Source organism: Pieris brassicae, chromosome 11 (genome assembly GCF_905147105.1).
Source record: "Pieris brassicae chromosome 11, ilPieBrab1.1, whole genome shotgun sequence".
Taxonomy (NCBI): domain Eukaryota; kingdom Metazoa; phylum Arthropoda; class Insecta; order Lepidoptera; family Pieridae; genus Pieris; species Pieris brassicae.
This window is the reverse complement of record NC_059675.1, coordinates 11,443,521-11,469,373: the sequence shown is the minus strand read 5'-3', so window position 1 is coordinate 11,469,373 and position 25,853 is coordinate 11,443,521. Positions and strand designations below refer to the sequence as shown.

At 36.0% G+C, this 25,853-nt stretch overlaps 2 protein-coding genes across 8 annotated transcripts in view; both read right to left on the bottom strand.

The window, feature by feature from the left end:
• Positions 1–15,159, bottom strand: part of LOC123716727 (baculoviral IAP repeat-containing protein 6) — a 36,400-nt gene extending 21,241 nt beyond the window's left edge. For 4 of the 5 annotated variants that reach the window (XM_045672597.1, XM_045672596.1, XM_045672598.1 and 1 more), the window contains exons 1-21: positions 14,952–15,159; positions 14,561–14,745; positions 14,048–14,176; positions 13,737–13,972; positions 13,231–13,432; positions 12,836–13,073; positions 10,044–12,765; positions 9,718–9,972; positions 9,385–9,566; positions 8,929–9,131; positions 8,516–8,647; positions 7,731–7,871; positions 6,610–6,768; positions 6,383–6,531; positions 4,332–4,677; positions 3,342–3,538; positions 2,794–3,000; positions 2,323–2,518; positions 1,085–1,294; positions 587–724; positions 76–208 (exon numbers count right to left, since the gene is read on the bottom strand). In XM_045672597.1, the coding sequence (XP_045528553.1) occupies positions 76–208; positions 587–724; positions 1,085–1,294; positions 2,323–2,518; positions 2,794–3,000; positions 3,342–3,538; positions 4,332–4,677; positions 6,383–6,531; positions 6,610–6,768; positions 7,731–7,871; positions 8,516–8,647; positions 8,929–9,131; positions 9,385–9,566; positions 9,718–9,972; positions 10,044–12,765; positions 12,836–13,073; positions 13,231–13,432; positions 13,737–13,972; positions 14,048–14,176; positions 14,561–14,745; positions 14,952–15,129 (6,538 nt within the window). In that variant the 5' untranslated portion in view covers positions 15,130–15,159. The remainder of the gene's footprint in view (positions 1–75; positions 209–586; positions 725–1,084; positions 1,295–2,322; positions 2,519–2,793; positions 3,001–3,341; positions 3,539–4,331; positions 4,678–6,382; positions 6,532–6,609; positions 6,769–7,730; positions 7,872–8,515; positions 8,648–8,928; positions 9,132–9,384; positions 9,567–9,717; positions 9,973–10,043; positions 12,766–12,835; positions 13,074–13,230; positions 13,433–13,736; positions 13,973–14,047; positions 14,177–14,560; positions 14,746–14,951) is intronic. The other variant, XM_045672599.1, reaches the window with a different exon arrangement.
• Positions 15,160–17,617: 2,458 nt separating this feature from the next.
• On the bottom strand, positions 17,618–25,688 carry LOC123716543 (protein O-mannosyl-transferase 2). 3 transcript variants are annotated; one of them, XM_045672337.1, is made up of 16 exons: positions 25,412–25,591; positions 25,242–25,322; positions 24,867–24,951; positions 24,514–24,618; positions 24,309–24,417; positions 23,942–24,030; positions 23,674–23,862; positions 23,480–23,586; positions 22,769–22,961; positions 22,157–22,357; positions 20,838–20,948; positions 20,593–20,722; positions 19,314–19,462; positions 18,759–18,915; positions 18,152–18,295; positions 17,618–17,929 (listed from the first exon to the last, which is right to left on the bottom strand). In XM_045672337.1, the coding sequence occupies exons 1-16, from the start codon at positions 25,447–25,449 to the stop codon at positions 17,715–17,717; spliced, it is 2,103 nt and encodes a 700-aa protein (XP_045528293.1). In that variant the 5' UTR covers positions 25,450–25,591; the 3' UTR covers positions 17,618–17,714. The 3 variants fall into 3 exon arrangements, with proteins under 3 accessions (XP_045528293.1, XP_045528296.1, XP_045528295.1); XM_045672340.1 differs by lacking the exon at positions 25,412–25,591 and adding an exon at positions 25,606–25,688 and having other exon boundaries at positions 17,619–17,929; XM_045672339.1 differs by having other exon boundaries at positions 17,619–17,929; positions 25,242–25,332; positions 25,412–25,524.
• Positions 25,689–25,853: the final 165 nt, after the last annotated feature.

Below are 25,853 nucleotides of genomic sequence, written 5' to 3'. Positions count from 1 at the left end.
ATATATATATTTGGTAATAATAGTCCTATAATTGTATTCGCCTACCTCATTGTAATTTTGTTACTGAATATCTACCTTTCTTAGGTGCTTTCCCGAAGTTAGGATCCACGGGAAGCTTTGTTTTGATGCGCGATGAACTGGGGCCATGCCATTCCTCAGATGAAGTTGTGGTCACCGGTGGTTCTCCACATTCGAATTCCACTAGATCCTATAAAATCATATATATTAGAAGATAGCATACATTGCTCTTAATATTTCATGTTGTATATTTTACTTATTTGTCTTGTTAACACTGCATTTAAGATAAACAATAGTGTTTATGTATTATTTTATGTAACTAAATAAGTCTCTATAAAAGTGTATTTATATATTTAACGAAAAAAAAAACAGCAATTTAAAAGTTCCATCTGATTTATGACCACTTCATTCGACACACTAATTTAAGAACAGATATTTTGATTTTCCTTGAATGGGCTTTAAAAAATATGATTGATATATCTGTATAAAATTAAAGTCCTTAACAAGATTTTAAACAATCGAGGTATTGAACTTGGAATGTGAATCAGTTATTTCTACGAGCACGTACCTGTAACAAGGCCGTTAGCGCGTGCCTGGGCCAGGGCGGCAAAGTGACAGCTCGTCGAGCCAAAGCTAACACTCCCCCCGCTTCTCCCCACCCGCACCATCCGCATCCGCCGCACAGAGCGCACACTCGTCCGACCACCTAGCATCATGTATCCGTTACTTGTATACCTATCTCAACACTTATGTAAAACTTCAAGAGATAGTTTGACATATATTGAGACAAGGGATATACTTTAAGCTTAAGTCCTTTGTAAAATACATTTAAGAACAATTAAACAAAGTCGTTAGATTTGACGCGGAACTAATAATCTTACTATTGGTTAGGTTAGGTTTTGAATTGTTGTATAGGCATAGAGTTTAGTTAAACTATCTGATAGACCAATTTGCATTTTAGCTCCGTAAGAGTATAACACTTTTACTCGAATACCTATATAATTTTTAATTAAATAAAAACTATATCTCTGAAGTAAAAATTATCCATTACATAAATGTAAAATACCTTAGCACATAGAAGCAGGTGATCTGATGCGTGAATCGAGTCTATAGTGAGTATGTGTGTCAGCAATGCCTGCGCCAACGCAGAAGCTAATGTCGGGCTCAGGATCCTGGGCTCCTCGGAGGGTCTTTGGGCGCTGGTGCTGGCTCCATTAGCACTGTTCGACCGTTTACCCATAAGCGCCATGTGTGCCTTCAGAGTAAGACGTGCCCGCTACAAAACGTTAGTTTATCCTTAAGAATTATGTACTTACATAATATATGAATATAACCAAGATTTACGTAGAAAGGATGGATGAAAAACATTTGTTCTGGATTTCTTGCAAGTTCGTCTTATTGTTTATACAGGTCATTTTTCATGTCGTATGACGTGCAATAGTGACCATTGCATAGTAGAAATATATTATAATGTCAAATTGTACAATTGTATTTTTTTTTCTTATGTATTTTTTGGTCTGGTTTGCCTATTGCTTTTAATGTTCAAGTTATTTTCTCTTTGTCATTGTAATGTTTCCATAAGATCTAGTAACCAATTATCTTAGGATCAGTTCGAATCTAAATGAAAATGCTTCGAGGGTATCAACCACCTTGTCTATTCCGTCAAAATAGACCCGCCATATTACGCGTCTAGTCAGTATCTGCGTTTATCACCTACAGAGTGTTTGTATTGTGTGATAATGAAAAATGAATTTTAAAATGAAGCCGATCGAAATAGTTCCTATTCGGGCGGCTTTAGAGCAAGACCGAAAAATGAAACGTCTATATTGGATGCATCCTTTAAATACTAAAATATCAAGTGGCGACCGACAATGCGTTGACGGAGACGTAATAGACGCCATACGCTCGAAACACTAACGTATCATCGGTGAGTGCGAACGTTCGTGGGTTTCTCTATACATTTATCTGTTCTGGCGTTAAGAGATCGACAATGCGCGACGCATCATCCGTTATATGTGAACCGACCCCTATATCTAACTTTGTTTTACAATCCAGTCTTGACAATAATAAGTAATATTATGTTGACCTAATTTTCTACAATACTAGTGAATAGCGTAAACTAAAATAATTTTCGTTAAGTCTTAGTGTTTTATAATTTTTTAACACTGTTCGTGTATGTAATAGGAGGTTAACGGGCAGGAGGCTCACCTGATGTTATGTGATACCGCCGCATATGTACACTTACATTGAACGAAGGCGCGCAAATGCGTTGCTTGCCTTTAATTATATAAAAAATAAACGTACTTGCTGCTGCTCGATGGCGACTTGTATCCCGCGACGGGCAGCCTCCATCTCTTGCATCTGATTCAGCAGCCTTTTGTGCAGCTTACGGCGATGCAGCTTGCATTCGCCCGAGCGCTGCACCGGAGTGCTGGACCTGGCTCCCGACCCATTTCCAGCGCACCCACCGCCCACGCGTCCACCCGTCACCCAGTCCCATCTGATATTAACATTAATATAAAACTAGTGACTCAGTTATTAATTAAACTGACTTCGAAAAAGTAGATTGGACGTCTGTATTGGGTGCCGATATTGTTGGAAAGGTAAATAGTTGAGTATATATTTATATTTCCAAACATAAGTGCTAAATTTACTTTACATAAATAAAAGTCATATTTTGACACATACTGACCAATACAAATTTAAATATAGTTAAATAAAATTCAAAACCCACGCATCCCCATAAACATTTATTAGTCTGATGTAAATAAATACCTATTGTGTGAACCAGTGTTAGTGTTCGCAATAGCAGCATCCAAGAGATGCGCAAGCGCAGACAACAGAGCGGCGAGAAGAGCGGGAGGAGCGGGCCCTGAGCGTAACAGGTCCAGCGTACGCGACGCCAACGCTTGCGTAACGCCGCCGTCTCCGCACTGCGCGTACATACTCTTGCGAGACATGTACATTATTGATACTAGGCATCTGAAAGTATTAACCACGTTCAAAAATTCCATTTTTTAAGTAATATAAAATATATATTTTTAAGCCAAATTAAATTCATCATGCACAAAAACAAATCTTAAAAACTATACAGATATAATTGCTCCATTCACTAAAGTACTCTTTTGTCACTTACTGTCATATTGTATATACGCTATAACAGAAAGAGACAGATAGGCTTAAGTTAAAAAGCGCAATAATCTTATTTATTGTTATGAAGCTATTTTCTAGGTGATATGGTAAAACGATAAGTTCGTGTTGTTTATGTTACAATGATTTTTTTGGTACTAAAAAAAAACATCAATTTTGATCTATTTGTCTACCTGTCCAGAGGTAACGGTGGTGCGTCGTGCTCATCGAAGGCAGTCGTGAGCCTGTCTGCGAGTAGTGGACCCCACCAGTGAGCAGCGCCGCAAAGACGCGCCAAGAGCGTCGCAACTGCAGCCCCACTGCGGCCGCCCCATTCCCACGCGAGAGGGATCACACCACGGCACCATTCCGGAGTCACTTCTTCGTATTGCTGTATATATATTTTTTATTCAAACATACTGTTAATATCACACTTCCTAACACTTCATATAAAAAATCGGATATAGTATTGTCTTTTGTTAAAATAGCTTTTACACATTAAGAAAAACACTTTTTGAACGGATTAAAGCTATGTATTATTATTAAAAACTTATAATTATTTACATAATTCTAAATATTCTATATATCGCACGCTGAAAAGGACGCGAAACGTAGGAAAAAAAATTAGAATTATGTAAATCATTAATTAATTAAAATTATTATAAGTTTTTAATAATAATACATAGCTTTAATCCGTTCAAAAAGTGTTTTTCTTAAATCGGATATAGATTTCGGTATCTGTTACATGTCATTTGTTAATATAATAGGCGAGTTGGTGAGCAGCCTCCTGTGCCTGACACACGCCGTCGACTTTTTCGACGACTTCATCGTTCGAGCTAATGTTAAATGCGCACATAGAAAGAAAATCCATTGGTGCACAGCCGGGAATCGAACCTACGACCTCAGAGATGAGAGTCGCACGCTAAAGCCAATAGGCCAACACACATACATATATAAATATAGTTTATTTTAACCTATGTATATGAATTTGTCTTAATGTGTATGTTAAGAATATCTTTTTTAATTACCAAAACAACAATTTTAACAAAACAAATACTTAGTTAAAAGCGAAATTATTTCTAGAATTTAACTAATAAGAGTCTGCCGAAAGAGACCGGCGTGGCAGTTAGGCGATCATGAGAACTACAGTTCAAAGACTACAAGCTTTAAAGACTGAACCCTACCACATCACTCATCTGGAACAAGAAGTACAGCAACAAATCCACAACACTCTCCGTAATAACTCTCAGTTTGTCCGTGGATGCCCGATCCAGGAGAACTTCAGTCAACACTTGACCCGTGTCTACGGCATCTAAAACCGTCTCACTACAGTCTGGAGTGTTTAGCAATTTCTTCAATATGTTGGTGCAGTTGTGCAATTGTTGTTGGAGTTCTATACACTCTTGGTAGGCAAGAACCACTTTGATATCGGTCTCTGATTGGTTGAGGTATGCCATCATGTGTGCTGCGTTTCCATTGTACAACTCTAAGTATGGATTAAGCAGGTCTATCAATTTTCCAGTGGCCAGTCTGAAATAATAAATAAAAATTTAATAAACTAAAATCTCTTTTGGATATTATAATTGTAGTCTTTTGTAATATTATCTATCTCTTATTCAGAATTGTTGTTTTCTGATCTTTCTCTTTTACTGGTAGCCTGGAGAATGCTTAACTGAAATAGGGTTGCCTGTTGCATTATTTGTAAATAATTAAAAATATATTCTGATTTTTAATTCAGTACAATTCTGACAGCTATCATTTCTTGAGATGTCAGATAACTAAACTTTTTGCCGGGGCACATTTTTCAATTTCAATACGAGTCTATACATACATTTTATTTGTTAGTGAATGTATCCATTTTATTAAGTGCTGTGCTCCACATTAAAAGTGGTTTAATGGTGAGTGATAATTCATCAATTTCATTCAATCATCACAAACCGTAAAAAACGCAAATAAAGCAAACTTTTTTTTAAAAGGTGTACTAAACCTGGAATTAGTAGGCATTGATGCCAGCTAAATAATAAAGTAAAGTTATTAAAGTTCATTCGATGTATTGCTCGTGATATTAAAATATTTGTTATCTCAAGTGACCTAGACAAACTAGGTCACAAGAGTAAGTAAATATTTAGATTTACCTTTTTGTATGTAAAACAAAAAATACGTTAAATTAATTTTTATTGCCCTCAAAAGTGGTCAAATTTGTCCCTTTCTCGGTGATCTTTTTTAGTAACAACATTTATGAAATGTCAGAATTCTCCGGAATGAAAAATCAGTTTTCTAATTTTTGTCTTGAATAATATAATATATATCAAATTAACGAATGTAAAATCGAGGGGCACATATTGTGAGTAATAAACCTATACCATAGAGTAAACTATGCCTAAGCCCATTTTGGTTTTATATAGACAAACAATACATTATATGGCAACTAGGAATACCCAAAGTAGAGAAATTTCAACGATAAACCCAGAAGAAAGTGACAAGACTTAATCATAATGTGGTACAACAATTTCTATGTTCCTATTTGTTAACGACATTATATTTGTATTGTATTGATTAGTAATAAGTTTTTTACCAGATCGTTTGTCCACCGCCGCCCTCACCGGGACGTCACCGAGAACGAGAATATAATGACGTGACGTGGCTCAGTTCTATTAGCTTTCCGCTAATACGTGGACGATACATCACAGGAGCGTTTTATGTACGTCACGATAAGCTGCGGCTGGTGCAATGCGAGTTCTTTAAATACTATAGGATGTCAACGACTACGATCGATTATATCCTACACCACATAAAAGGTGCCATCATACTCCAAAACACGAACTACGGGGCATGCATACCACCAACTGAAATGTTGGCTGTGACGCAAACAAGTGTGGACAAGAACAAAAACCGACCCGAGTTCTAGCGGTCACGCCGATCTACTCGAAATCTCGGCGGCCGGGATGACGGGCGTACGGTGGACACAGGGCCATATTAAATGTATGTATCGCTAAATCGGCGCCGTCATCTCGTTCTCGGTGACGTCACGGTGACGGCGGCGGTGGACAAACGGCCTTTGTTTTATGCAAGAATAGAATATAAGAAAATAAATACGATGGCGCTACAACCCCATATAGGCGGGACAAATCAGCCTTCTCTCGGACACATGCTTGGATTTGAGACATGCCGGTTCCCTCACGATGTTTTCCTTCACGTAGGTGCGAGTGTTAAAAATAAAGATATGGAATGATACCTGAATCGACAGCTGAGATCCTCATGCAGAGCGTTGAGCGCGTTCGTAGAGGCCTTGAGGTTTGATACCTCCGCTATCTCGCCATAGAACCAGCCCAGCGGTATCCTGCACTTCATAGCCGACATTCCATATCGACCAATCGTAGTTATCTAGAAATAAATATATCATTAAACATTATTCCAATACGAATTTCGTGAATCGGTAAAAATAGCGGATGTATAATTTACCTTCATATATCTGCACGTCAAAGGCGGTTGAATATCAGCGAGTACGAGGTGTTTTGTAGCGATATCAGTTGCGAAAGCAAGCTTCACACAGTCCGTCTCTTCACCCACTGTCCAGGTATCAATACCTAAAGTCACCAGGTCAGAACAGGAAGGAATGATCTGCAAAAAAAATATTGTTTGTCTTTTTTGTTGGTCTTACTTGACACAATAAATGTTTTCATTACAGTAGCAACATTAGAAAATAAACTACAAAAACACATAGGCAACATTAATTAAACCTAAATAAAAGTTTAAACCTCATTATTGTCAGAATCATCATCGTGACAGAAGAAAGTCATCATCATCGTAATCTTGACGATGATTAGAAAGTCTATATGTTTGATTAAATTATATTTTAATCAATTCAAACCCAATATTAAAATAATCCTTGTTAAAGAGTATTTAATTATTTCAAGGAAAATAAAATAGCATCAATTAGAGCAGGTAGTGAGTTCGAATAACGACTGAATCGATAGTTTTCTGACGCATTTTCGGTCATTCGGTGAAGAACATAATTTTCATCAGGACATGGCTTAGAATAATGTAAAAAAGTGCGTGCGTACAAAGTACACATGTCATAAGTGAAACCTCTTAGTAAATTAATTATCACTAAGGTAAAAGCCCCAATAGATGATCATGTACCAGTATATGATCACTCCATGTATTTGTATACCTATCTATATTCCCACTGTGTATGTGCTAATGATAATATAAACAAATAAGAATATGCACAATTGCCATCTAAAGTTGTAATATGTAACTACTAAACGATTACATCAACCAATAGCGCGTATTTTTTCTCGATCTCCCTTTCTCACTCTCTCTCAATCGCTCTATCCCTTTTCTTCACAAACGCGACGTTCGTGACGTTTCCGTCAAAATTTTACTGTCATGCGCCTAAAGAAGTTTCACTTCAATATTTATACACTAACACTTAGTTGTCGTGTCATCTTTATATTAATAAGGGATTATAATTGTAAAACAATTAAATTAGAATTAACCTTTTATTTCTAAGCGAAGCTTACCTCTTTGAGTTCACTACTATTATATTTTTTTGTTTGTTTAATTAACAAAATACTCACAATATCAGTTAGTCGTACTGCGTATCCAAAGTCGAGGACAATATAACGCCTTGCACCCGAGTGCATCCTCTCTACTATAAGTGTTTGCTGCGGCGGGCGCGTCACCAGCGCAGCCCAAGGTATACCACATTGGTCTTGATCCTACAAAACATTTTTGAAATATATAAACCATTTTTTTTCAATACTTACAATTTGTTGGAAATATTTATTTAATACTGTTATAATAGGCTAAAAATACTTTTATTTTCAGTAGTCGAAATATTAAATGGAAAATGGTTAATATGACAAATTTCAGTCTAGTTAAGTATAATTTACGGCAACTTAATACTTAATTCACGGTAATATTTAAATTACACTATCAAATTCAAAGTCTTTCTTCAGTGTATTCACGGCAAACTTCTTGAGCATTAAACAAGGTAGTGGGAGAAAGTATTTTTTCAAAATATTATGGCAATAGTTTTAACTTTGTGCCAGCTTCAAGTAAAAGGTTGGGAAACTACTAAAGTTTGCGCATCGCACAAACGTCAACAACGCGATCGACACTTCACTCTTCCCCCCCCCCCCCCCCTCAGTGATACCTACCTGTCGGACCCGATGACTTGTTGAGGCTCGTAGTGACCAGTAGAGTGGAAGGCACTAGGCCTGAGGCCTTCTCGCTGGATCGACCAAGTTTGGGTACTTACAGAACTTAGTACACTTGCCAAAGACGGGGTCCCCTTCATGGAGGAAGATTCCCATGACCTATAGTAATGAAGAAAGCGACTATTCAAATACAAAATTAATACCTTTAGTAATTTATCTTCAGTCACATCAGGCCTATCTTGAGGATCGCAGTCCATCATGGAACCATCAGCACCGCCAGAGTTTTCGTCTTTTGAAGTTTGTTTTGCATGTCCCTCCTTTACCACAGACCATAACTGAAATAATCATAAAATAAGTCTTGTTTTAAATTTATCTTAATATTTTTCAAATTCAATAATAATAATTTATTCATATGTAAAAATATTTTCTCCGTAAGGTGTATGCTACAAACACTTATAGGAATGACTTTCAATTTGCTAATAATCTAATTATTCCTAATCATTAATATTAAAACTGTTTAAAAAAAGTCCTTACTTTAAGAAAAACACTTTTTGAACGGATTAAAGCTATGTATTATCATTAAAACTTATAACAAAAGACAATACTAAGTCCTTACTTGGTTCGAATCAGCGGTATGGGCGCTGACGACCGGTGGCGGATGATTAGTCGGTGCCGTGTCCAGCTTGGTACCATCAGAGGCCACGTGGCAACTCACGTGTAAGGGCAATGACTCCCCCACCACCGTCAAAGCAGCGAGGCCACCCTCCATCTCGCACCAATTGTGCGTCTGGCTATTGTTAGCTGTTGTCTTTGTTTCGCCTGTAGATTTCATTCAATTTAAAAGCCAAACGTATGACGCGTACCATAGGAGTAGTAATATGTAATAGTAGTGCTGTGTATTTCCTGAGGCAGCACCATTCAATGAGCAACGCAAATCTGAATGACACTAACAGCATCATAAAGGCACAGTATTCCAAACAAAAGCGATTAAGGAGTTAAAATTAAAAAATTAGAGAAAAAAGTGATTTTATAGTATAGTATAGAAATTATGTACGAGAGTTTAATATCATACCGGTATCAAGGGACATGTTGAGCAGATCACGAAGCTGCGACTCCTGTTTAGGTGAGGGCGAAGCGTTCACGTCGCCCGTTAACACGCCCGCGTACGTCAAGGGCAGAGATGAACTGCGGCCCAACTCCGGGATTTCCACAGAGAATATACTACGCTCGAGCGCCAAGCCGTATAGGCCGAACCTGAAAAATCATTAATATGCCAGGTTATATTACTGTTCATGAGTTACAAAAATAACTTATAATTTGCTGCCCCGGTGCTATGAACATTTATAAAGTGTTTTCATTTCGAATACTCATGAAAACTTAGCGAGAATTCACATTGTACACATACCTAGCACGTAGTAATTGGTGATAAGGATTGCTCCGTTCCCGCAGACATCGTGCCGCTTTCTCTAGTAAGGCGAGGCATCGGGCGACCAATTCGGGCGCAGCGGTCCGACAGGTGGCGTACTGGGCCAGCGCCATCAACCACTTCACGGCACCCGGCGACTCACACGCACCCAGGAGAGGAATACAAGCAATCACACTGCTCGTCAAACTATTTTCAAATGTACACTTCCACGGTCGAGGGAGCTGTTTCACACCACTGAAAACGACGCATATAATAAGTATACACGAGAATCAATAAAAAAAATATATTACTTCAAGAATACGTACTCGCTGCATGTCAGTATAATCTTCGCACACTTTTTGGCAATACTTCTATTTGCACATAAAATACATTTCTTTAACAGTGCATCTGTGTGCTTTTCAATTACAGAAATACATTCCAACTGCTGCATCTCAACAGGACTGGGCACGTCCTTGTCTTTACTTTTTTCGTTTTTCGCCAAACGCATCCTCTGCAGCCTAATTGATATTACCCAACTCAATATATCGAGCGCGATCTTTCGTTTCTTCGTCGAGACTTTACTGACCGCAATTTCACAAAGACTACTCAAAAAGCTATTTGATTCTAACATGGCGATACGTTGCTGTCTCTCTAGCGGCACATCGGTGTGCGGAGTGGAGCGAACCGTTATTGAAATCTGATGAAGCCAGTCGCATCCAATAAAGCTGGATTTCTTTGCGCCGCTGCTTTCACCCGATTTAATTGGCCCCTTATTAATTTCTTTAGCTGGATCAAACAAAGTTTTTATATGTATCAAAAATGTTCTTCCCCTAGCGCGATAAAGCCTTGGACTCGTGAGAATCAGAGTGCCAGATTGCTGGCTCATATCTAGGCCTGAAGACAACAACAACGGTCCAGCTAATATTTCAGCATTATGCGCTTGTAAATACTCTTCACTGTTGACGGGATTTTCTAAGTTAGACACGTCTGCATCTATGACTGAGAAGTGCAATGGTGAATCAGAACGCTGGCCAAAACTTGCATCCTTGTTATATCCAATACCATGTAAGTTTTGTTTTAGTAGTGTCACTTGTATTATGGGCAAATTGACAGTATTGGCCGAATGTAATGTAAAGCCAAATTCAATGTGCGCTAATGATACATTGTAGGGAAGAGTAAGTTCAAGAACGTGTTCATCCCACGTCGATGACGTATTCTGAAGTCTCCATGATCGATTATTTTGATGATCTGATCGAGACCTTTGTGCGGGTGACAATTCACACCAAAAACCGGGTACAACTGCACTGTACGGAACTGTGGGATTAGGGCAATATGAGCCTGTGAGAGACAACAATGCACTTAATTCAGTATCGTCGAAATCTGTCTTATTAGCCAAAATAACTGGTGGTGGCACAGGTCCGTCGGTGTCATCTCTTGGGGCTCGTTGCAACATTTCAAAGTCTATGTTAGCAAAATCATCTTCATTTGATTCACCTGTCACATCTTTCTCACCATTGTTCAGAGCATAGAAATAGATCATGCCATGTTTAGTTGATACACTCAAACGTTCAACTGAAGCACAGTAAGCAACAGAAATAAATTGTCCCTTGGGGACTTGTTTCTCTGAGAGTAAACTAAAATCTGGAAGTGAGTATAATCTCAAATGACCGTCAACACTAACTGAAGCTATTGAATATTGGTCATTTTTATCTACAGGTAATAAACATAAATCTACAGGACTCTCACTATATGGAAGTTCTTTATATGTTACTGGATTATCTTCTAAGGTATAGGTAGAAGTTTTATTGTTTATTTTATAGTATAGAAAGTAGGCTTCCGGGTTTTTATTCACAATCTTATCAGGTTGATCCGAGACTTCGTCTACGTCCATTTTAATATCACCATCTGCATCCATTTCTTCTTCAGCTTTAAATTTATCAGGCTCAATAGAAGACACGACAACTAGCAAGTGCTGTTTGTCTTCGGATGGTAGGAGGTGGGTTACTTTCGCGTCACCTTGGATATTTAAAGTAGCAGGTAGACCGAGGCATTGAATAGCAATTCCTTGGGATACAGTTTCTTCTGCTGGAATATCACTATCAAATCCATCAGCAGGGTTTACATTTAGAACGGTTTGTGTCCCAGCCTTGCTTTTAGTAGCTGATTGTAATTTAATTTTTTCAGAAGGCTCTATACCTTCATACCACTTCAAATCTGATATCTGAAGAGGTCCTTGTCCAGTTATAGTGAGGAAATCGGTAATGGAGTCCCCTTGCACTGCATCAGTCTGGTCTACAACCTTAGTTCCAACAGACTCCAAATTGCCACTCTTCCAACTTTTAAGTTGTGTAAACTTCCCAACATAGTCCAACATGCTTTGTTCAGCTTCTGGCAACTCAGGTAGCAAAGCTGTAGGAGGCGGTGGTGGTAATACCTTCAAATGTTTTGTAAATATTATCTTTTTCGGTTCCCAAGGTTTGCAATCCTCTTTGCTGGATGATGCTTCTATGTTAAAAACATTACTAATCTGTTCTTCTATATTTGTGCAGTGCGGAAGCTCTGTGTCATCATCAGAATACTGGAAGAAAATGTCGTCATATATGTTTGTGTCATCAGTCCTCTGAAGTGGACACACTTTTTTACTACCACCCGGTTTGGAGTTGCCACTGCTGTTAGAAGTGTGAATAACTGTTGTCATTGAACTTGCAGAACAATGATGTATGTCATATGTTAGTAAGAATAACATTTTATTTGTACATGTCAAGTTGTTTTTAGCTTCATTTTGGTCATTCATGGCTTGAATATTTTCTTTCGACTTTTCGGGGTCACCTGAATCAAAGAGTGCCTTACTAGAATCCTCTTTTATAGGTTGAGTGGTTGGTGCAGAAGTAGTTCTTGTTACAATGACAGCACATACAAGTGCAGGTTTGACATTGCTATCATTTGTTTCTTTTTCTACATTTTCAGTGTGCTGTGCCTGAGGATATGTCTCTTGCTGGGAAGCCAAACCAATAAAAGTCATGGCAGTAAGTTCAATTCCATAGGTTGCTATAAAAAATGGTAAAAATTAGGATATTTTACAGGATTTATATATTTATTACAAATTATTAATACTTACATGAGTCTTTTTCTAGGCTGGCTGACCAGACCTTATGGCTATCATTAGTAAGAATGCCACTAAATATTGAGTCATATGGTGATAAGTTAAACAGTTTTCTTAACTTCAGACCGCAGTCAAATTTCCAGATGCTTCCTTTTCCATCTGACGTGCCAGTTGCTATTAGGTCTCCCGTATTACCCTTTGATACTACTTTGACATTGGGACAGGGCACTGCACAAGCTGTGGCATTTGTGACCTATGAAATAAGATTTAAAAATTCATATTTAGTGCCAATTAAAATGATACATATCAACAGATAAAATTTTAAATTGCACAATTACAATTCACATATACCCAGACTATATTACTCAATAAGATTTACACTAAAAATTTTATAACAAGAGAACACTCACTGATATAGGCACATTGTGTGTGTACTCGCCACGTACAAAAGGACAGTTGGGTGAATGACGCTCATGCTCTACCCAAGGCTCATCTGATTTCTCCCAGCAGACTAGACAAACCATACACGTGAAACACATTGCGCGGTCATCACCACTTGGGGAAGGTTGATGGTAGAACCCTGCTTGAGCCATACGTGCTGGTAATGCCCATCTGAATAAAAAATATTTCATTAAGGCTACTGAACCTCGTAGTCTTGCATAATTAATTACAAAGTATGTCAATGTGAAAAAATTAAATATTGAGTGTTCATTGAAGTAAATTCATAGTATTACTAACTCCACCACTTATTATAAGATATTATTTAAATATAGATAAAATGTAAGTGGTGAGCCACCAGCGGCTAATGGTAATTAAACTGCTATATGTTATAAATAAATAACTATTAGAAAAGTACAATACATTATTATAAAATGAGGCTCATTTCATAATAATGTATTTGAGAATAAAAACCCACTTGTAATCCATATGGGGCCATCTTTTGAATGTTTCTTTTCTCTCAGCTTCAGAATACATCAGAGCCCTAGACTCCTCATCTCGATTGCAGGGCATAAGCTCGTTGGCCCTCTGTCCCACTGCAGAGGCAATGGACAAAGCTGGTATCCGTCTATTTTGTCCTTTTAACTCTTGAACAATGCCAACCATAACCAGTCTCAGTGTTGATTGTGAAAGTGTGATCGTTACTGTACTCCACTAAAAATTTAAACATTTCAATTAAAAAAGTTACTAATTAAGTAAAAAAATATAAATATTGTATTAAAGACAAACCTTTTGAGCTTTAACACCTTTTCTAACAGGTTCTGCATCAATTGCAGTCTTAAGTTCATTGATAAAATCCTGAAGTCCTTCTATAGACTGAGCATCAAGGCTTTGCACACATTGGTACAGGAGCACTGCCTATCAATCAAACAGAAAATCATCCTTGATTCTGTTCATTTAGTTAAATAAAACTATATTATAAAATACTTATGATTTCGGACAAATTGTATGTTTTCAAAAATAAACATCAGTAAATAATATCACACAAAATTATCTGTAATGATGCATTTATGTGATTGTATTCTTCAATACCTATTGTTTACCAAATTCAGAATTGTAAGAATTAATTGTTGCGATGAGTCTGTTTGACAATTTTATTCAAAGTTCATACAACTTACAGTGTTCTTAATAAGAAATTTTATACTTATCAATCTCAAAAGTTAAACTATTTCAGTAAAATCTATAGTTAAAGTTAATTGTCAGTCTAATATTATAATAAATTAAATTTTTTCACATTTATACCTCTGACAGAACTAGCTCAATTCTTATAGGAGTATCTGGCTGCGACATGGACAGAGGACGCTGAAGGGCAGTGTGCAGCAACAGAACTCCATTGTAGTCTGTTCGGGCGCCAACTCCGCTCTTATCCCACACGAAAACCCTATCTGCGCCTGCCGCATACTCAACACCCAATGTTCCATCATCATCTATAAATTTATCAAACGTAACCTGCCGGTTCTTGGAAGATGATATATCCTATTTTACAAAATTGTTTACTGAGAAATGTCAAAGATTTTCGATGTAGGGCATAAACTACTGATAGATCTAGAACATCGAGACACTTCCTTGTAATAATTATGTGTCTTAATAGATAATTCAATTGGCCAGAAATCTGAGTTTATGTTTTACGTACCCGCAGATAGGCAGGAAGACTGAAGAATTACACCAGAGTTCACATCCAAAACGTGTACACCACCAACATCAGTTTTCACCAAAATTATATTTAAGTTGCTATGATACGTAAGTGAAGTAACAGGAAAATTCATACGAATATAGCCATCTTCTCGTAATATCAAAGAATCATCGCCCATCGTGGCTGTGAATACATCTGTCTATTCTACGTAAACGCCATTTGTAATTGTGATTTTTTTACGTCAAATATTTTAACATCTTTGTGGCCAGTAAAAAAAAATAGCATAGACTATATATGATCATAGACAATAATATGTGAAAGATGTTGCAGGTTCAAAATATAAAATAATCATAGAGTAAGGGAAACTAACTCATCATGCCTAAGTGTCGTGATCAGCAAGGAAACATCTGATGCGGACTATCTGTTTCCACCGGTTCCTGACTAATAAGTTTTTCACTAGATCGGTCCATCTCGATCTATGAACGGCTATGTGAACTTGACCATCTGTGTTAACAACCACAATCAGTTTCTCCAAGTTCTCATATACTAAATTTGACATATAATTCCTTGTCGGCATGTGGTAGACATGCGAGTCCGTATTTGGAATTGGGCCGTTAAGTCTGGACGGCTTCTTAACATTAGCACTATATTTCAAAGTCATCTATACATTGCCTTTCTCGAGCCAAGGTAGTCCACGTTTCTATTCCATACAGGAAGATAGGGAATACGTGAACCCGTATCAATCTAATTTTGGTTTTGATACCTATTACTCTTTTCTTCTTCTAGATGTTGCTTTAACTTGTCATAGCATCTTTAGCCATGCCGATTCTCTGGTTTACCTCGGGAACAGTGCTGCTGTGCGATATTGATGTCAGGAATATTCAAAATGAAACATGGGAGCTTTCTGGCACGATATACGAGGCCTATGTTGCTACTTTTTAGCTCAAATCTGTTGTACATCCATGGATGTTGCCAGAATAACTGTTTCGTCGCCATTCCGCCCAGTAGTAAACCCTCCTGCCCTTCCACGAGGTTTTCAGATGCTCGCTTGTCAAGGATTGGCCAGCACGAAGGCCCTGAGTTGGAAAAGTTCTATATATCCTTAGTGGCTGGAATAACTTCGTTAGCGTGTTACGTCTCGCAGTGATTTGTCGGCGCAAATTTTAGGTGTCGCTACAAATAATTTATGTTCTCAAGAGTACTGACGGCGTTACAATATTGCGTCAGCGAACGCTTTTTCTTTATAAACAATATGTACAATACAATATTTGCGATGTTACCCAAAATATATAAGTAGAATTAAATGCAATGATTTCTTGCAAACGAATATTTTCCCAAAAATGTATATCCGTAATATCAAATATGTTTGAAGTCTGTATTGACTCATTATCTTTAAGTGATATTTCAACTTTTCAAGCAAATCAATGTTAAATGTGAAATTTAATATATATTTATCAAGTAAAATTGGGAATTAATTGGCAAGACGGAATATTGGTCAGCTGTTTAAAACAATAAAGGGGTAGGCAGGTAAACTGTTCCTCCAACTTAGAATGGATTCTTGATCATTAACAGGTGGATAGCCGGCCCGAAAGTGTCTGTGGCTTGCGCCGAGAGGTTGCTGTATGTATTCAGCGGTGAGAAACCCGTCGGTAGCGCGATTCAGGATATAGAATTTTCGCTACAGTTGGATAACGTGTTCTTCTGATCTTTGTTCCAATAACGCTTCTTCGAAAATTCCTGGAGGTGAATCAGACAAATACCACTAATTAAACTTGTCAAAAAACTGGAACATCCAATCCCATTCTAATAAAACGTATTTTTTATCATATATAAGATATATTAATATAATAAATAAAACGAGTAATCAACCCAAAAATTTAGGATTATTTAATATTATAAGAAACTAATTTATCCAAATGAAAAGGTTACGTTTTTGTATCGAATAAATGGTGCCTAGGACCTGCCACTTGCCAGTTTGACAGATAAACTAGATGTAATGTAGTACTGTAATGTAAGTAAGTAATGTAATGTAAGTACTTACCTTAAAGCCGATCGTCCACCGCCAACTAAACTGCCAGCAAAGCTACGTAAAATATCTCAACTAAGTCGAACTACCTTTGTTGTGTAGGCCGATCTATGTGAGCTAAACTAATCGCTTCCCACTCTCTTGCCTTGCCCATCTGTCGCCTCTCGCTAGTTGTTCGAACGTTATTTTTAATCTGACGATACAGGTTTTCGATAATTAGTATCAATATTGGCAATAATTTTAATCAACTCATCAAACTGTTACAGATACACGATAGTACATCTTAAAATTTTCGTCGTCTAGTTCGTTAAATAAAGTGTTAAATTCGCTACTTGTTTTCCAGGATTGAATGTGTTTACTTATCGAGTATCTGTTTGCGTTTTTTCTTTATAAAATGTAATCTTCCTGTGAACTCCTGTCATAGCTCGTCTCTTCTTCCATCACGTCCGGATTACACAAACACAAACCGGCAATCACTAACATAGTTTTAGCTTATTTTGTTGGCGGACGGACAACTTTAGCTTAGTGTTCACTTTTATTATATTTTATAGTTGGCGGTGGACGATCGGCATAAAGCGTAAAGGTGTGTAAAATTAAATTTTGTTTGCATCGAAAATTTATAGTTAAAAGTATTTATTAACAAAAAATATCTTACTAAGTTTACAATATTTTATAAAGTATATTTAAAATGGACGGATATAAAAATTGAGTATATAAGAGCAATAATAATAATTTGATTAGAACTCCCAAGAGTCGAGCCACCTCAAACTGTTCATAGTCGAGTTCTGGTCTTGAGCTGGTCCAGTCATTCCATATGCAAGTGGTGAAAAGAGATGAAAACTGTAGACTATTGTTCCCATTAACACACCAAGCGAAGAGTGATATACTGTGCGACCCAACTCGGTGCCGAGATAGCTTTGTATACTACGCAATAGGTATTCTGTCAGGATACCTGAATATAATTAAAACTAATTATTTTTACAAATTTAAAAGTAAATATTAAATATTAATAATTGTAATGTGGAAGTTCTATTTTAACGAAATTAAACTCATTTTAAAATTCTCTTAACAGTTATCCAACAGAGTTCATAAAAAATATTTAATACAAATTTGTACAACTTCTTTAAAGAAATTCTTCTAAATGTCATTGAGCATTATTACATATGAACCTTACCAGTGAGCATTGAACTGAAAATAAGTGCTGGAAAATAGTGATGGAAGTACAGCACTCGGCCCATGGCCCAAAACGGTACGTAGTGCAACGCCCAGCCAACAAAACTCCAGCCAGCCCCATTTAATAGTTTGCTAGTTTCACTAGCTGAAATAAAATGATTTAATGAGCAGTGTTGGCCTAGTCGCTTCAGCGTGCGACTCTCATCCCTGAGGTCGTAGGTTCGATCCCCGGCTGTGCACCAATGGACTTTCTTTCTATGTGCGCATTTAACATTCGTTCGAACGGTGAAGGAAAATATCGTGAGGAAACCGGCTTGCCTTAGAACCAAAAAGTCGACGGCGTGTGTCAGGCACAGAAGGCTGATCATCTACTTGCCTATTAGAATAACAAAGATCATGAAACATATACAGAAATCTGAGGCCCAGACCTAAAACGATTGTAGCACCATAGAGTAAAACAAGAAACCTCTATTATTTAAAGTACCCCAATGGGGTACTTTAAATAATAGAACGTACGTACGATACGTACGGTACGTGGGGTTCAGCGGCTGTATACTTGAACCCCTCGGTCCAAGAGTAATCCAAAAGTCTCTGCAATTAATGCTTACCCGGTAGAGGACTTCCGAAAGCCATAGCCCGTTTCTCCTTTATTGAATTAACAATATAGATGATGAAGAATACCACGAGGAAAGATAAGTTGGCCCACCATATTACTGGATTGCCGAGAAGATATATACGATGGGAGCTTCCTGAGAAGTACTGACCCTATAATCAAAAGTACATTTGTACGACAATCAGAGAAATAGATTTAATCTGGTTACAGATTAACAACAGCAATTGGAGCCAGAGTTTTCAGATTGTTACGCAATGCTTTTTGCTACGATTTATATATATATATATATATATATATAAGTTTTACAATATACATTTTTTTTGCTATTATACCTTAACCTCCTTCGTAAAAACTAAATAAGTGCAATGAGTTGTTTTTTACTAAAATTCTTTCATCTCTTTTTGACAGATTGTGTTTACGCTGTTATGAAACTACTGAGTATGATGATGACAACTAATTGAAACGGTGCATCTTAAATGATTATTTTCTGTCTGTCATCGTGCTAAAAAAGTGGTAAAAATATGTATTTTATTAATCAAATTATGATTACCCTGTAATTAATGGGCCATTGCCACGGCTGGGAGGTGACCTCGCCTTCCTTAGGTTTGAGGCCTGCATTTCCTTGCAACATTACCGCGTGTGATTCTATTAAACGCTCGAAGAAACCCGATGCGTATGATTCGAAACTCATCTTCGGTACTGAAATATATAAAAAAATTTTTTAATAATAAACGGAATTTTTTACTTTCAATTGATCTCGTAGTCAGCAAAAATATGAAAACAATTCACGTATTCAATAAAGAAGTAATTTAAACCCTTTACACCCTTTACACTAGGCAAAATACTATTATGACAACAAAAGCCACATCGAGCCAGTCAAGTCTTAATAGCTTCAAAACGTAATAAATCAGAACCCGCTAAACTTTTGTCCTAATTTGAGCTTCAAATCGTCATGGAAACATGTTGTATCTAACATGTAATACACATTGTATTAAATTAGATTGTCTTGCGATTGCAAAGTCAATATATTTATTTTTTATCAATTTGGAATAGATTAACCGATTTGGTATTACATAGATCTGACATTTTTTTACGGTAGAAGAACTGAGTTCGAGAGTTATGTACCAACATTAATTAAGTTACATATTTTAATTAATAATTAGAAGCGCTAAGAAATGTTAACAATAATCTACACTTGTAGCCAATAAATAGTAAAAAGTCAACGTAGTAATAAATGAGGTCCTTAGTACTCCATACACTCATAAATTTCAAATATAACATTCTCTTTTCCCATAATGTTCAATAAGGCGACTAGACTTATATTATTTATGAATAACAGATGTGGCACTTATATTGAATAACAATAATATAAAATTAAGGGAAGTGGGCCTATCCCTAATTTAAAGATAACGCTTCTAACGATACAAGAGAGTTGACATTTAGCTTAAATAAAGTGTTTAATTTCCTTGAACATCCCTCCAATAACCGCCACGGAACTTAACTTGAGACTTGAGTTATATTTCTGATGGCAATCAATTTGTCTAAATAAATCAACTTCTTCACTAACAAATATCCAAATCCTGCGTTGCTATACGTGGAATTGGGTACACCAAAATATTTAATGATGTTAATGTATATTAGAGAGAAGGATTATGCATGATAATATAATTATCATTTGCTACAGGTAGTTTTTACCAAAAAAAAAATCTGTTGATTGTTTTATATATGTGATTACAATCGAACTATAATGACGTAACACTGTTGTAACGAAACACGTAATTTACCACTGCAACGACTTTAATGACGACCGACCAATTTACAATACTTACGTCCATCGAATAAGTTATCTTCAACATTCCAGAGCGCGTTGAGATCTCTTAAGTTAGGATTGCAGGCCACCTCCTGTTGCTCGAAACCCCATTTGGGAAGCTGCTTGCCCGTCGTAGTCAGAACACAGGACTAATAACAGAATTTGCAATACGTCAGGTACAATAAAACGGCCATTAATCATTAATAAGTCAACATAAGCTGTAACTTTAAAGGACGACAACAATTATACTAAAAGTGTACACACCTGTAGATAGTGAACCAAAACGAATTTGCTCCGCACTGTCTGTACTTCATCACCATCTTTACCATTCGAGACCACGATCTTCCAAACATCATTAGCATCACCCACACCATCCTAAGATTGAATTGATTGAAAATTATTATACCATACTTGTTGTATGCTTTACATTGACATATTTTTTAAACTGCCCACAGACTTCATATGGTCGTACACAGTCCACATGTGGTCTGCTTGCAGGTACAACTTCTAGACTTTTTGGAGTTGGGAAGTACGGGGATATTGAAAGAAATCAATTTTTTTAACCGGATTAAAGCTATTTGTATTATTATAAACTTATAATTACGTTAATAATATATAAAACTTATTATACTAATAATTACGGTTACTAATATTAATTATAACGGGTATAGTTTTGTATATAGCGCGGACTTGGTTCGATATACCCCACTGAGAACCGCAAAAGTGCTGAGACACTTTTCCTAGTGAGGGTGAGATGAAACAAAGTGTCAAAATTAGTCAGTATATTTCATAAAATCGCAACTGGACGTGAGGGGTATTTCCACTTTCATGCTTGGGCAGTGAACCTGGTAATAAAAAAACCCTAAAAGTAGTAGCTTCAGCGTGTGACTCCCACCCCGGAGATTGCAGGTACGATCCCCGACTGGGCAGGAATGTATTATCTTCTGTTAACATGGCTTTTACACATTAAGAAAACACTTTTTAAACGGATTGAAGCTATGTATTATTATTATAAACTTATAATTATTTACATTATTTTCAATTTAATTTTTTTGATGACGTGCTTTACTGTCACCGTGACCACGCACACTGCAAAGCACGCGAAACGTCGGAAAAAAGTTAAAATAATTATAAGTTTATAATAATAATACATAGCTTCAATCCGTTTAAAAAGTGTTTTCTTAAGGAATGGATTTTCTGTCTATGTATCCAATACTCGCTCGTACGTTAAAGGCAAATATCGCGAGGAAACAGATTTAGCTGAAACTCAAAAATCGACTACACGTGTCAGACAAAAGGCTACTTGCCTATAAAATAAAAATCAGCAAAGAGACGGACGCAATCTGAGGCCCATATAGTAGCGCTATTGGATTAATATTTCTTAATAAATAATAGAGATACTATGTATTAGCTTTTTTCATAGCTCTTTAATTGTAAATACGAGACGATTTCGGGCGAAAATTCGTTCACAATACGCAAACGTTCACGTTCGCGTTCGCATACGTATATGTAATGGAATTCGAAAATCTTGGCACAAAATTATTAAATTATCTTTCAATTTAGTTATATAAGCCCATATCTACCTCACCATATCCAGTAACTTGCATGAACTTGGGTGTTTGCGGGGCGCGTTCTCTATGCGAGTGAAGGTTTCGTCCGGTGGCCGCGTGCGTCAAACGAATAAGGTCACCGCTACGGACTGTAACGACTCCAGACACTTCTTCTCTATCAAAGGGTTTTATTACCCACTTGTTGTTGTCATCTTTGTGTGTATATGTCGTTATCTAAAGTATACATTATATATAGATATTTATTTATTTTGACGAAATTTACAATAATCATCCAGACCAAGCATACCAGAATATTTTTAACAAATTAAAAATCCTGTCTCATAGATGTAAATGCAAATTAAAAATTAATATTATCGTATTTCTTTAATTCTGTTTCCTTTGGAGTCTTTCAAATGCACATGCGTTTATTAAAGAGGAGGTTGCGCAGGCGCCAAATTAAATCTTTGCCGGTGATCCTAGAGCTGGTGTTTTCCTCGCTCAAATTTGTTTTAATTTACTATTTATCTATTTAAAATAATTATTATTACTAATTAGGTTAAGAATATATTAAATACAGTACATTTAATCATATACATTGCACACTATTGACTATAGGTGAGTGTAAAAAATGCAACGATTCTTCACCTGTTGCTGTCTCGCTCCCACGCTTTGTGGGTATAAATGATGGTGAGAGTGCAAGTAACCTCCGCCTGTCCGATGATTTTTCAACGTCAATATTGCTCCGTATGCCAGAACACGCGGTGCGCTCGCGTTATGTAAACTATTGCCTTGAAGACGAGCTTGGAATCCGGATGAATAAAATCCATCTCCATTACCACTGAAATTAATAAAAAAGATTGAATATAAATAAAGAAATATTTGCCTAAATCCTTCTTTGTATATACAGTCAAAATCTGAGATCGAAGGAACTACTCATATACGGCCGTAAAACCGATAGTGGTAACAGCTGATGACGTTGTTATGAAGTACCTAATACTTTTACCCGTCTGGACCTTTGATTTTGGTCAATATATCCGGTATGTTGTTCTAAACGAGGTCGTCGTAAATGGTTTTGACTGTATTTGCAATGCTATAGCGTTTGCCTGAACGTTATTGGTCAAGTAACACTAGTTCTCAAGTCAATCTCAAACAAACACATTCCTCTGTTTCTTATTTCAATGACAAGTAGATGATCAGTGTGTTGTCATCTACCATAAACAATTATTCCAAATGGCTTCATAAAATCTAAGCAAGCTGTTATTATTAAATTAAAGCAAAATGAGAAAATTATATTTTTTTTTCATTAAAGTTAAATAAAGTTACTATATTTTTGTAAATATTTTAAGACAATAGTACCTTTTGTTGAGAACTGTGAGATGGATCCAAAAGAAAAACGTATACAAGACAATTGGCCAGATAATGAGTGTTATGCTTCTGCCAATCAGATGTTTGATAGTTAAACTCTGAAAAAGTTATTCATATGTTTCACTTCATATAAAATTATCCAATAGTCGCCATTACCAACATATTATATATTTTTAAATACTTACAACTGGTTTAGACAAATCACCAAGTACATTCCATAGGTCAGCTATCGTTCTGAGACCTACAAAGAGCACGATAAAAAGACCGACAAATTTGACGGACATCGTGCAGGCTAGTGATGTGCCTAAGAAAATCTGCCATGACAACATTCTTATAGAGAAGGGAGATAAACCCTCTTCTGATAATGAGCGGACCTAGAAAACAATAATAGACTACATTAAAATATTAATACAATGTTAATGCACTTCTTTAAAATTTTATTGAAAATCTTACCTTAAATACACCATACAAAGAGCAGCTCATAAAAAATAATAGAATTGGGTCAAGAAGAATATAGCGGTTAAGAGTTAAAAATCCTACATCTGAAAGAAAGATAATTTTCTTAATAAATCTTAATTTTGGAGAAAATTAATTTTAATATTAAGATATTTATTAAAATTAAATAGGAATTTTCTACTACTGCTAACATAACTTAAAAAAATATATTGAATAATAACTTCCTGCGAATCTTATTAGTGTATATGGTCTTACTTTCTATTTTTAAGCAACTAAAAAAACTTGATGAAAGAATTTGATGCGATTTCATTAAGAACCTTAATTATTTTATTAAATGTATGTAAAACATTTATAAAAATCTTACCAAAAAGCAAAAGCATGGTCCCAATAACACTGGAATCAATAGATCTTGTCATTTCCCACAATGTTAAAAAAGTTAGAGGTATTATAAGAGCACCCAGTGTAGTGCAAAACTAAAAAAATATTTTAAGTTTCATTACTTTCAATGCACATACGTGTTTATAGTAAAGTTTCTGTCTTTAACTTCTATTAACCAAATATAAACTTACAACCCTCATTCCTTCATACTTTGCACCATCATATTTGTCTCCTGGTTTCTCAAATGGAAACTTGGCATCATATCCTGTTAGCTTACCAGATACTGCAATGAGCATCTAAAATTTTTATGTTTTTAAAAATAATATCAAGCAGCATATCATACAGATAGAAGTAATTAATACTGATGCATAACAATAATGATACTTCAGAGAGTTATATATGCTTGGAAATATTATAAAAATATTTTTTTAAGATTATCATAACTTTACTATAATTTAAAATAGGTGTCTTCTTCTAAAAGCAGTTTGACTAGGTAAAGTAAGGACAAGTATCTTAATAAACTACTACTAGCCTATTTACTCACTTTTCCCAGTGGTGGATGTACATCAAAAAAGAAAGTTCTGTTGATATACCAACTAGCCATTTTACCAAAATGTGTTTCATCCCAGCTAAAGAATAAGACATAAAATTAATGAATATTAAATATAAATAAAATACAGTCAAAATCTGTTATAAGGACATGAATGTGTCTATATCAATATAACTCATATTTGGTCGTAAAAACCGATACTCGTAGCAGTAAGAGTACGAGTGACGTTGTTTTTAAGTACTTAATAAATAGAATTCAGCCGGGGCCTTTGATTTTGGTCAATATATAAGGTAAGTTATAATGAACTATGTCGTCGTAAACGGTTTTGACTGTATTTTTCACTAATGTATTGTGTAAGTTTAGTCTTACCAGACGTGGTCAGGTTCCAAGACTTTGTAGAAACGTGTCAAAAAAGTTCCACCACAAATGACCCCAAAAGCTACCCACCATCTGAAAATAGCTTTATAATGTTACTCGTTTAGTTTAAATAATAAACAAACAACGGTATGATAGGAAACTTCAGCTAACATGATACATACATTTTAATATTTGAACAATTTTGCCTAGGAGTTTTCATATTTGGTACTCTTATGATAGAGTACTTAAAATATTTATATTAAGAAATTTCTAACTAGTTTTATTTATGTGTAACACTATTCTATTTGAAAAATAATAATTTAGCGTAACATTTAAATTTCAAACATTTTGCTCAATTTCAAAATTATAACAGTACCATAAAAACTTATATCTAAAAGTAAAGTTGTAAATTGGAATACAAGTGGAATTTTTGGTAATATTGTTTGTTATGTTAATGGTTACAACTTTACATAAATATTTTCAAAATTTGATGAGTGCTGACGTCGACATGACGATTGACGACACGCATAACCCATTTGACGACAGTCATCCTATTGATACGTCCTAATGGCAACTGACAGATGACAACAGATGTTTTACATATAGACATCAGTAAATGTCAGT

Excerpts from the sequence above, each read along its gene's own strand:
- LOC123716543 (XM_045672337.1), bottom strand. The coding sequence starts at position 25,449 with ATGAAAACTCCTAGGCAAAATTGTTCAAATATTAAAAT. Across the intron at positions 24,619-24,866 it reads TACATCCACCACTGGGAAAA|ATGCTCATTGCAGTATCTGG; the intron begins GTGAGTAAATAG and ends TAAAAATTTTAG. Across the intron at positions 19,463-20,592 it reads AGATAACTTATTCGATGGAC|TACCGAAGATGAGTTTCGAA; the intron begins GTAAGTATTGTA and ends TATATATTTCAG.